We start from the raw sequence: 13,295 nt of genomic DNA, 5'->3' as shown, positions 1-13,295 counted from the left end.
CCTGGTATCGTAACACAAAAGTAAAGTTATTCTTCCACTCATGAAAACCAACTATGCTGAAAGTCAATGAAGTACCATATTTATTGATTACAGCGACTACATGATTACACCAACAACTGTGGTGTAACGGATCAGATTCCAAATGAATTGCTCTAAGTGTACGTCTGCCTGGATTCCAAAAGACCTGCTCTCACTGTAAGTGGTCACCTGCACTAACAGCAAGTCTTTTGGAACTGGGCCCAATGAATGCAGTTGATTGTATTAGCATATTTTCTTACTCATTTATGTTAGTGGCACTTAGCGGTTAAGTGCATTCTTTTCAGATAATTTCTATCCACAAAAAGAAAATACTGATGTTTTCATGCCCTGGACTGGATATGTCAATCAAAAGGATTAAATAAGGTTTAAGTCACTTATTTGTAGTTCATTTTACCAATGTGGACTATCTTGTTTAATTCAAAGCTTCCTTCTAAACTGTTCAGTAAGGTCAACTTGGTGCTAACACTTACGCTTATAAACATTCCTTCTAATAGCAGCATGTCATAAGAAATTACTACTGTCATTTGAGTGAAAAAGGTTGTCCCAAATAAGATCAGTTTATCTGACCACTAATATTACACAGGGCATGATCGTATCTCTTCAGCTGAGATCTCTCTGATCTAATGCAGGCAAAACTAGTGACATATGACTAAGCATACTCTCTATAATGATAGCAATTAGTCGCTAGATAGTATAGTAGATAATCTAGACCCCAGAATAATTAATTGTCTCTCATACCATAGAGCAGATGGTAGTGAGTTTTAAAAACAAACAGAATAACTTCTGATGGAAGAGCCCAGGCATAGTAGATTTACAGGTTCACTTCTCAAAATCCACTAAGTGCAGGATGCTTTAACACAATGCTTCAGCTAGAAAGCTATAAAATCTAATGTTTTCCCTATTGCTCCATAGTTGAGTTATCCCTATATACACCACAGACACAGTGGTGTACATTTTCTGTAAAAATTTAGTTTGTGGATAGCACAAGGGTGAGGTAATTAGTGCTGCTCTCTCAGAGCGTTACGTTTCCCAGTTAGGTTGTCTGGTTGAGTACCTTCTGTGTACAATACTCATGCATTCTTGTGTCCATATGTTTTTATCAGCTATACCAGTAGCCTATCTTATCACAAAAACATGCCATAAATGAGCTGGTGCCAATCAATGTGATGCCACGTGTGTGTGTGTGTGTGTGTGTGTGTGTGTGTGTGTGTGTGTGTGTGTGTGTGTGTGTGTCTGTGTGTGTGTGTGTGTGTGTGTGTGGGTCTGTGTGCGTACCTTTATCTGTGTGTGTCTGTGTTCCTATGTGTTTCTGTGTATGTGTGTGTTTTTTGATTGACTGGCATACTATCCAGCAATATTTTTTTCTGCCCTGCACTCACTAAGATGCTGGGATAGGCTTTGGTTCCCCTGCACCACTGAAATGGATAAAAAAATGTTATTTTGCAGAATGATATGTTCTAGAATTTATTTTATTTAAATAATGGTAAAAATGTTGGCTTACATGCTATAATTTTATTATGTTACTTTTTTGTCTAACCCATCAATTAGTATGTTGCCCAGAATCATACACTGTGGAGGGTGGAGGTGGGGGTCGGTACCCTTTTTGGAAGCTTGAGACTTAACAATTCAAGTCCCTAAACTAAACTAAAAATAAGTTTGCTTTACTAGAAATAACAGTAAACACAGACTCTTACATATTAGAAGTGTTCTTTGCATGGGGGGGGGGGGGGGTAAGCCATCCTGCACCTCCCAAATAGGGAGAAAAGGAGAATTTTCCAAGATAAACAAATTGCATGCTATACTATTTTCTCCAAACCGCACTTAATTTTCCAAAGTTCTGATGATTGCAATTGCAATATGTGAACCTTGGGGGGGGGTGCTTGTAGAGGGCTGCATTCTGTAACCCGCTTTCCAAACTGGTGTATAGTTCCAAAAATTCTGGTAATGTCCCTGATCCCTGCTTTGTAGTTTTGATAAAGCACTAGTCTTCTTCCACTGATAACTGGCAGAGGAACAGCATGAAACTGACTCCCCAAACAGTCACTGGTAGCAACTATGCTCTCTGCCGGCCATTAACCTGCATAAGTGATCACTGACCGTGCCTTGAGGTTAAATAGTGCATAAAGACTGCTATTTTTAACAGAAAAAAATGCTTATGTACTGTGGAAGCCAGAAACCCAGAAATCAAGAATAACATTGACAATAGGTATGGCTTAATAACTTAAGTAAGGCAGTTACAGTTAAGTAGATGTGTGACAAGAAATTTTTTCAGCAGTCAAACTTGTACCTGATGACCACTTTTAGAGTAAATGTTTATGTATGTATTTATTTATAGCACAGCACCTCCGAATACGTAGTACACTCTCGTTTTAAAGCGCACACTAATGCATGTGGTCTGTAGAGGCTATGACATACAGCTGGCAGTTGTAGACAGGAAGAGTTATGCTGTATATCTGACATGATTTCCTGTGGTAGCGCATTTCCTAACTGAGAGCAGAGGTTTCATGTATTGCAGATAAATGCACAATTTACTAAGTAACAGAATAATGTTCATCAATGACCAGGTGTGACAATGCTGCATATAAATCACTACAGTGACAAAGTTGCAGGAGTCTCTCTATTATTGCAGAGAGTGTAACATCTTTCTGCTTGTGTTTTGTGCCTACAGAAAATGCAAATCATTGCACAGTACAAGTGCTTCTCACTTCAAAGAGAAGCAATGCACAACTGATGGGGCCATGCTTCCTGCGTTAGAGCCTATTAGGCACATACTAATATATGCCAAAGTACATTTAGATGAAGTGCATCCTTTACTCTACTATTCACAATGAAGTGTCAGTATTTATACTGCAGTTCTGCTTCATTCATGTGATTTTACAGTCTTTATAACTCTTCATACCAGAATCAGATAGTAGTGATGGCATGTACTACATCAAAAAATGTGCAGTCAGCTGAAGAATCGTCTTCTGTGTTTCTATGCAAACATGAATTTGCATTCCTGTTGTAGTTAGTAAAAAAATCTGTCTTCATCTGTGCTGAAAGTTAACCTGAGATTTACTCAGATTTCCCAAGAAAAACAAGAATTATTTCTAATCATATGTTACATACACATGAGCAATATTGAGATTACATAATATGAAGGTATTTCCTATGAATCTTTTATAGGAATCATAGGAAGTTCAAATATGCTGAGCATTGCGGCCAGCACACCTTGTTAGTTCTTACCCTAGACTGTACCTCCCCTTACCACCACTCTCAAGGAGGGCTAGGCCAGTCAAGACTGAGGAAAATTTATCAATACCAATTCAATTATCCAGGTCCAGTTTGAAGGAAGATAGTGTATCACACTACTTTATCTGCAAGGGGTGTCTATCACAGAGGTGAAGGAGATGCTGACTAATAAAGCTTAGATTCCTTGTTCTCCTATTTGTGGGACTGTATCATTTGTAAAGGCATGGCCGGCCTTAGGCATAGGCCAACTAGGTGACCGCCTAGGGCACCGCTCTAGCAGGTGTGCTTTTCCAGTATTTATTTGGGGTAGGTAGACCAGGATGGGGGCACCAGTTGGTGTGGTGGGGGTGCTAGGAAGCCCTTTTGCCTAGGGCACCAATTGACCTAAGGCCACTGCTGTGTAAAGGTACAAGAGATCCTGAACTACTCAGTCCCTGATTGTTGAGAAGGAAAGACAAGGCAAGGCATGAGTCTGCTCAGAGTAGCCTATGAGACACAATAATGAGGTACAGTGCTTCCAGTCTTTTCTGGTAACTTACAAATGTTAAGCCTGTGATCTCCTTTGTTAGGAACTCTAAGGTCTACTGAACTGTTTTATATGGCTGGTGAGGTACATCCATCTTAAAGGGAGCATTGCTGTCTATAATTGGTCAGATCAGTGCTGAATGAAACAGGACAACAGCATCTTTACAACTGGATAATATTCTCTTGGCAATCAACTGCATGTCGTAGAAGGATTTCCTGACAAACATAGGTTCATAGTACTAGGTTCATAGGTTAGTACTAAGCTAACTGCCCTTGCGAGTCATTTTAAGCCTAGCCAATTATCCCTTGTGAGACTCAAACCCTGCACCTTGTGTTTGTAAGGCAAGCACCTTAACCATTAGGCCACCCTCCCATCCCGATGATCAAAGGGAGGGAATTATAAACACAGGTTCCCAGGTCTCTAACTACATTTTAATTTTGCAGTGGGGTATAGTCAATGCCATATGCTGGGTAGATGGCTTGTTTACCAAATACGATAATGTTGTACTTTGGCATATAATTTAAGCCCATTTTCAATACACCAGGCATACATTCCTACTGGACAGCTTCTTTGTCAGATAGAGATTAGACAACGACTCCTAGTTTGCAGTCATCCACAAACGTGGTTAACCATAGGTCTTAGTTTTAAGTCTGTAGATCAGAGAAGTAAACCAAAAGCAGTCCCAGCAGTGAGCCCTGTGGGAACCACTAGTCACCTTCATGTTCTCTTGATTCTGCCCCTTCCATCTGTACTGTGCGGGGTCTGTCCTTTAGCCAATTAGCTATTCTTCTTACAACACAGGAGTCCATTTGGAATGCATTCAATATATTAATTATTCTAGTATTGGGGATGGTGTTAAATGCTTTGGTCATGTGTAGAGTGTAACATCTGTCAACCACTTGTTTATCTTTTCAAAGAAGTTTACTAGGTTCATTAGAAAGGACCTTCCTTTTACAAATTCAAACTGCTGTGAATTTAGCCTGATGAGATGTTTAAAGACTTTGTTAATCAAGTCTGTTATAATGCATTCCATGGCCTTACAAATGAGACTTGCAAGCAGATGGGCATATGCTTTCCAGAGTCAGACACCTTTATGGAGTGGAATTACCAGTGCTGGACACCATATTTCTGGGACTGAGGCTACATTCAGGCTTAGGTTAAATAACTTACACTTAGGTTCTGCCAGGGCATGTTTAGTACTCTTTAACAAACAGCTCAGTATGTTATCTGGTCCCATGGAGGAATAATTTTTAGTCATGAATAGCACTTTTAGTACAGGTTCTATAGTGATGATAGGGGGTAGGAGATACAGGTACAGTAGGGCTTTAAAAAGCTGACTCAGGAGTGTAATTTGCTAGTATGTTGGCAATGTTCACTGGGTCCAATTACGTTTTAACATACCGATTTGCTACATAAATAATTACAAAACATTCCACTCTGGGGATGTATATTCAAATGGTGGCTGCCACTATTTTCAGAAGAAAGATTTAATTAAAAGCACCTTCAGAATTCTCTATTAGCCCACCAGTAATGATGTGCAAAACTTAAAAAAATTAAAGGGGTGATTCCCCTTAATTCCAGATTCTAACTATCTGTAAGATCACCACAACACAGAAATCTTTATTTTTTTGCATTATGGAATGATGGCTGTCTTGTTAGTAAACAGTCCTCATTATTTGTGAATGAGGAATTAGAATATGGTAAATTTCACTTCAGAGAACTTACCATTTCATCAAAAAACAATACATCCTCATATGTAGGAAAAATGTAAACTTCAGAACCATATCACTAGTTCTCCTTGAAGTTTTCTTTTTAATAATCTGTTGCTTCTATATAACCATTTGTGTTAAAACACAAAAATACCTCACTTATGATGTAAGCTATATAATTGCTGAGATAGCAAATAGTAATATTGAAGGTTATAGTTTACTAATATAAAAATGTAAATGTAGAAGACTTACTGTTTTCACAAGATGGTCCTTGCCAGTGATGGTTACGAGGTGGGTATGGAACACTTGCACATTGGTAAGAAAGTTCAGGATGGTGCTGCTCTGAAACATAGTCCCGCCAGTTACGTTCGGGAGGCACCATGTAGTTCGATACCTGCCATGGTAAGGATAAGCCAAGTTGTAAAGAAAGAAATTTGACAAGTTCAGTGAGATCCACTTCTACCCACTGCAGTGTTCTGTGATCACTTTAGTGCCCCTTTGAAATATGTTTAAACAATTGCTTCACATATTCCCTCTATATTCTGCTACATTAAGATAATAGTTAAACTGCACACATTTTGCAGACAGACAAAACGTTTTACTGATTATAGGATAAAGGAAGCTCTCATACCTGATGTGTTAATGGAGGGTATGAAGTAGGCACTGGGTAAGGATTGTGGTTCACAAGTAGTGATGAGTCCTCCATACTGTGCTGTTTTATTCCTATTTACACAGAAAAAAAGGAATAGCCTAATTTAATGGCACACTGTCCCAGCAACACAGAAACTTTCATTTGAAGCATCTAATGCTGCCTAGAGTCTATGATATGTGTAGCTCGTGTAAAGTGCACAGGAGGTGTAATTGCCAGCACACAAAGTCATGCGCATTAACTACAACTAAACCTTTCATAAACAGTAAAGAAACAAAAAACTGAACACTAGTTATCAGTGGCTATCATGTAGGATAACTTCCTTTATTTATAAGAAGCATTAAGGAAAAGGAAGACAGCAATAGTTCAAAACACAGATAATTATGTGTCTGTGGTAAGATCAGGCTTACCACACTGTTGGCTGCCTGTCAAATTAGCAGTGTTCCTTTAATGGTGAAATAAGCTCACTCATATCATTTTCTCCTTAAATATTTTGCATTTGAAATAATGGTGTGAATTAAAGATGTCTGGTAAAGCGGGGTATGAGACGACTCCTCTGTGATTTTTGACTCATACTGTATGCATGCAGAATCAATCATATGATATGCTTGTCATGGCTACTGTGTATAAGATGGGGATCTGTCATAACAAATGTAACCATTACCTTTCTTTGCTCCCTCGGGCACAATTCTGTACACTTTGTATGGATCTGAAATGTCCAGCTGACTTCTCTCCACCAATTCTTCAAAGTCATTGCTTTTATTCAAGGCACATCTCAACCTTGTCTTCCACGTTGGAGGATCTGGCTTGTCAATCCCTTCTCTGTACTTCCCTTTGAAAAGAGCCCATGCCTAAAACGTGTAAATAATGCAGTAACATTTATGCATCAGGTAAACACTGGTATGTTCTTCCCTTTGAAAAGAGCCCATGCCTAAAACGTGTAAATAATGCAGTAACATTTATGCATCAGGTAAACACTGGTATGTTCTTCCCTTTGAAAAGAGCCCATGCCTAAAACGTGTAAATAATGCAGTAACATTTATGCATCAGGTAAACACTGGTATGTTCTTCCCTTTGAAAAGAGCCCATGCCTAAAACGTGTAAATAATGCAGTAACATTTATGCATCAGGTAAACACTGGTATGTTCTTCCCTTTGAAAAGAGCCCATGCCTAAAACGTGTAAATAATGCAGTAACATTTATGCATCAGGTAAACACTGGTATGTTCTTCCCTTTGAAAAGAGCCCATGCCTAAAACGTGTAAATAATGCAGTAACATTTATGCATCAGGTAAACACTGGTATGTTCTTCCCTTTGAAAAGAGCCCATGCCTAAAACGTGTAAATAATGCAGTAACATTTATGCATCAGGTAAACACTGGTATGTTCTTCCCTTTGAAAAGAGCCCATGCCTAAAACGTGTAAATAATGCAGTAACATTTATGCATCAGGTAAACACTGGTATGTTCTTCCCTTTGAAAAGAGCCCATGCCTAAAACGTGTAAATAATGCAGTAACATTTATGCATCAGGTAAACACTGGTATGTTCTTCCCTTTGAAAAGAGCCCATGCCTAAAACGTGTAAATAATGCAGTAACATTTATGCATCAGGTAAACACTGGTATGTTCTTCCCTTTGAAAAGAGCCCATGCCTAAAACGTGTAAATAATGCAGTAACATTTATGCATCAGGTAAACACTGGTATGTTCTTCCCTTTGAAAAGAGCCCATGCCTAAAACGTGTAAATAATGCAGTAACATTTATGCATCAGGTAAACACTGGTATGTTCTTCCCTTTGAAAAGAGCCCATGCCTAAAACGTGTAAATAATGCAGTAACATTTATGCATCAGGTAAACACTGGTATGTTCTTCCCTTTGAAAAGAGCCCATGCCTAAAACGTGTAAATAATGCAGTAACATTTATGCATCAGGTAAACACTGGTATGTTCTTCCCTTTGAAAAGAGCCCATGCCTAAAACGTGTAAATAATGCAGTAACATTTATGCATCAGGTAAACACTGGTATGTTCTTCCCTTTGAAAAGAGCCCATGCCTAAAACGTGTAAATAATGCAGTAACATTTATGCATCAGGTAAACACTGGTATGTTCTTCCCTTTGAAAAGAGCCCATGCCTAAAACGTGTAAATAATGCAGTAACATTTATGCATCAGGTAAACACTGGTATGTTCTTCCCTTTGAAAAGAGCCCATGCCTAAAACGTGTAAATAATGCAGTAACATTTATGCATCAGGTAAACACTGGTATGTTTATCTGCCATAAAGTCAAGATCTTATGTGCAACTGTGAAAACAGAAAGATTTTATAAAAAAAAAACTTATGATTCCTCTTCCTGTCTGAAAATGATCAATGCAGCATTCGACATTAAACATATATTGTATATTCATCTTCCTGGTCCATGCAATAGGATGAATATCTTCTGCTCATGCTCTTGTTTTGATCACTGTGGGCCATTCATGAGCAGTGTTGTGTGTACTTGTCTTGCTATAATTATATTCACCTTGATATTATGAACCTCTCCTTCTTGACAGTCTGAAGTCATTTGCCACTGGAATAAATTAATTGTTTAACTGAAATAGTGCATTCTACTGATTTGATTGTTCAATATAATATTAACAGCACAATTGCTGAATGCAGTGACAACCTACTTCACTGTACTGTGCATCCTTGTGACACTGGTTCCAGAGTGCATGTGACAGACCTTACTGCATAAGCAATTATGTGAAACTTTTTTGTTATGCCTCTGTTTGAAACTGAATCAGAAAAATATGTTTTTTTTCTACTTCTTGACGGCGGTACAGAAAAGATAAAACGCCAGTGTTTAGTGCTAGTTGTATCATGGAGAAAAGGGATATTAAGTGGTGACTCCTCATTTTATCAGTATCTAACAGTTATAGCATTCAGGTGCCTGTATGCATTTCAGCATGCCAGTCTAAAGCATTGCCTCCACAAATTCACAGATATAAAATGCTTATATCAAGCATGTGGGAAAATTGATAAAAATGTGCATGCAAATTGTGTTACTGGTAAATCACAGATGCATTTGGACAAGAGAAATTTAATTAATTAAAACTAGATTTGTACGATATGGGTAACTCTGATGCCTACTGGTTCATTTCAGATTACTACAACTAGTCATTTGTTAAATTAGTTATTAAAGTGACTAGCTGTACACCTTTTCAGCCACAAGGGTAAGAGTAAATGCAATACATATTTATAGTAGTCAATAAGCTACCATGATTTGGGAAGAGGTAGGAAACCACAGTAACCACTGAATGCAAACTCCACACAGCAAGCCCCAATGCCTGGAACTGTAAGGCAGAAGCCTTAATGAGAGAGCTAGCCCATCATTCATAAATATTGTAATTTTTAACATTACCTACTAAGGCAATCCACAGCTTAAGCACCACAGTGTGTTAAAGATATTTGAGAAAAGATCCACTGAACTGCTTCAAAATCATGGCTACAAGTCTAACTTTTAAACACATAGGCTAATCACGTACAGAAGAGTACAATAAGGGATATAATCAGCATCAATTATCCACAGACGTGAATCATTACAAGGGCCTTAAATATTGCAGTATCCTCGACCCAAATGAGAAAACTCACACATATTTAAACTTAAATGCTTTTGAAATAGCTATTAGAATCCTTACTGTCAAAGTTGACAAAAAAAAAATATATATATATATATATATAGAGAGAGAGAGAGAGACATGAATGTAGGGTAATAGCAGGAAGCCATTAACTTATTATTGTGCAGCATATCTGATCAGCCTCAGTGTGTTGCTATGTCAATCATTAAACATACGGATTTTAACCAATATTTTTAATTCTCTTCAAACAAGATCCTAGATAAGACTTGGGTTTTAATGAACACCTGAAGTGATCAGCAAAGATCCAAGGAACAGTTTAGCATGAAACAAAAAGTGCACAATATGGTCAGAACAATATATACCTTAAAGAGTGCTGCATCTTCCTCTCTGTTATAGTCCTGTTTGCCAGCATGTTTCCAAGGTATCCTGAATATCGATTTTTCATCATTTTCCCAGACCAGTCCTGGATACTTTCCACTATCAATCTGTTCTATTAGCCACTGTCTGAGTTTCCCATTCCCACAACTCACAGAGGACATCACGCAGTCTGTATCAAGGTTCATGCCTGTATTATAAAGACAGCACATTGTTGGAATCCATCTGTACCACAGACAGGCAGTGCAAAACACACTCAAAAAAAAAGTTAGCCTCAGAAGGAACAGACACTCACACCCCAAGAATCTATAATAAAATTATTAACTCAAAAACATTTTCATTCTTTTTTAATTCAGCCAAGATTGTTTTCTGATTAACAGCTGTTGAATTATATGTTTACATTTCAGAAGTGCATGTTTGTGTGTGGGGAGGTGGAGATTTGCGAGGTAGTTTTGAATGTTTGCATTGCAAACACCTTCTGAATGTGTGTGCACATGCACGTGTGTGTGTGTGTGTGTGTGTGTGTGTGTGTGTGTGTGTGTGTGTGTGTGTGTGTGCGTGTGCCTGCAAGTGCACATATATGTACACTCCAATCATACCTCTCAAGTGTACCTCATTATGAGGAATGTACCTCATTTGGGTCTTAAAAAGTTAATGTTCCTCAAAGTTCCACATTGAAAGAGTTTGTCCTACATTCAGTGTTAGGAATTTTTTAAAGTGAAATCCATGGTAAATAGAAATTAATCATATTAATTCATTAAAGGATCTTCTTTATAAGTAAAACCAGCATATTTTAACCATCCTATGACCTTCCTAGTTGAAGATGTTAGTAAGCCATTAGTATGTGTTCCACATTTTGCCCATTTGTTCCACATTATGAAGGTGAGTGTTCATTTTGGAGATGGAAGGTTGAGAGCTATGACTCCAATGTGTGTGTGCGCATGCACATGTGTGTCCATGTGTATCAGTATGTCCGCATGTGTGAGAGTGTTTGCGTAATTCTATGTGTGTAGGCAAGTGTGTGTGTGTGTGTGTGTGTGTGCGTGCGTGCACGCGTGAGCGTGGGTGTGTGTGTGTGTGTGTGTCTGAGATAAGGCTGTCCTTGTTACTCTAGTTCTCAGTCTCTTTCCTCTGGAATCATGGATGGGCGGCAAAAAAAAATGGTTAAAGGCAGAAAAATGAAAGAAATATTTTAAATATTGACTTACAAAGTTGAAGAAACAAAGATTTTAATTAATATGGATTTTTGAAGTGCAAGAGATCTGTAACTGCAGTGTATGTTTAATGACTTAAAGGTACATAATCCTGTAACAAAATCAAGCATTTTAGGAGGGACCCGGCAAAATAATTTTGGCAGAATAGGGAAAACCCCTGATAACTAGGGGCCGATGAAAGATATGAAGAAGGCTGAATGCATAATAAATAAGGTTAGTTAGTTAATGTTCCTGATGACAGCTGATAGCGATTTCAGCTGGTAAAAATGGCATTTTATAAAGAAAAAGTCCACTGGTATTGGAAATTCGACTTGATGGAGCAACACGTTGCTTCTTCTTCCCAACTAGCAGGGTATCGTGTTCGGGGAAAGATCAGTAAACTATCATGGGTTCCTTCTCGAGCTACCCCAACCATACATCTCAGTCTCTTACAACAAGAAATCTGGACAAAGCCATAAATAAAAGTGGGACAAAGGCCCAAACATAAGGTCAATTTTTAAATACTGCTCTTGCAAACTAAGAAAGTGGATAGAATAACAGGTTTTGCATTAGCATGAATTTTCTGAAAGGTATGAAGTCTGAAACTCAAACGTTAGTCATCATTTGCTAACTTGAATCTTTAATGGCTTGCCACTAATATGGCACAAAACCAAAACTTTATAAAAAACGGACCAAAATTTTGAGGCAAAATGTCTGGACATTCTGCGAAAATGTGTACAGTTGACAGGGTTGAAAAAATCTCCTCGATCAGACCCAGAGACATAGCAGGCCAAACTTGCCGCAAAGGATACTGGTTCCGTAACTATGAAGCACCTGTTCTGGAACGCGGTGCCAACTAGGACTGTCAAATTTATACCATACAATGAAACATGGTGCTCATCATTAAAGGCGGACGAGCTGTGAGCTACACGAATAGAGAGCAGACTGGCCATCATTCAAACAATTTAGCCATTTGACAGTCAGAAAACGGTTGAGGCGGAGACAGTCGCATATAGTCAGACCTCTTGCAATGAAAGGATGCTTGGTGTCACCAAGATGTCGCTGTTTAAATGTAAAAGCAACCCCCTATAGTCACTTGTCACAAAAAAAATAAATGATGCAGTAAACCTATCTTTCTTTCTTTTCAGTAACAATACCAGCCTCTTTATTAATTCCAGCATGGACGCCAATGGTGTGACCTTCTAATACGGTGTGCTGAGGCACGTGGTCCATAGCCCTTCTTCCCCCAAAAAACTCTGAGGAATGAAAGTAATTTTATCAAAAACAGGCGGACGAAAGTTATTTCAGCGTTTCAATGAGCTCATATCAAAGCCTACCTAGTTTCGGCATTTCCGAAAAAAATACTGAAACTTTGCAAAGCAGGTAGAACACCGAGAATATATAATGCCTTACCTCTCGTATTGAAGGGTCTAATTCAGTACGTTCCGAAATTTCTCAGATATGGGTAACAGTGAGTAAAAGCAGGAACTTTTAATATTATAACTAAAGGCGGTGCTAGCTGATAACTAACGTGACTGAACGGGGGCGGTTCTTGAAATAACACCCACATTTACTGAAGCCCTGCCTTATCAATTGCTTCGGAAAGGTGAACTGCATCTTAAAATAATGCAAAAGGGGATTCCCTTAGTCTAACTGAGGCCGCCATGGCAGGGGGTCGTAATATGGACATGTTCAGTATCTTTTGATGTTCATTGTTTAAAATGTATTCACCTCACCCGGGGACTGAAGTTATAAAACTCAACCCAAGAAAATTAAAACCAATACCCCCTGGTTTTAGAAATTATAACCAGGCAGCTTGAACTGTAAACACTTTCCTATTTACACCGTAAGTCTTTAATATTTACATGAGGTATAACTCATTTCTAAGGAATCTGATTCAGGGGGCAGGATCTAGCTCCCACACCACATATAATAAGCTAGGGGTGTGGGGAAATGACTGA

General features: G+C 38.4%; 1 protein-coding gene across 1 annotated transcript in view; it reads right to left on the bottom strand.

The window, feature by feature from the left end:
- Positions 1–12,791, bottom strand: part of IRF4 (interferon regulatory factor 4) — a 60,725-nt gene extending 47,934 nt beyond the window's left edge. Inside the window, exons 1-6 of the mRNA XM_044065153.1 lie at positions 12,748–12,791; positions 10,129–10,331; positions 6,819–7,005; positions 6,137–6,228; positions 5,758–5,899; position 1 (exon numbers count right to left, since the gene is read on the bottom strand). The exon at position 1 is cut by the window's left edge and continues 104 nt beyond it. Coding sequence (XP_043921088.1) covers position 1; positions 5,758–5,899; positions 6,137–6,228; positions 6,819–7,005; positions 10,129–10,329 — 623 coding nt within the window. The 5' untranslated portion in view covers positions 10,330–10,331; positions 12,748–12,791. The remainder of the gene's footprint in view (positions 2–5,757; positions 5,900–6,136; positions 6,229–6,818; positions 7,006–10,128; positions 10,332–12,747) is intronic.
- Positions 12,792–13,295: the final 504 nt, after the last annotated feature.

The sequence above is a fragment of the Protopterus annectens genome, chromosome 3.part0 (assembly GCF_019279795.1).
Source record: "Protopterus annectens isolate FY-2018-M chromosome 3.part0, PAN1.0, whole genome shotgun sequence".
In the NCBI taxonomy this organism is placed as follows: domain Eukaryota; kingdom Metazoa; phylum Chordata; order Ceratodontiformes; family Protopteridae; genus Protopterus; species Protopterus annectens.
This window is presented reverse-complemented; position numbering and strand designations above follow the sequence as displayed.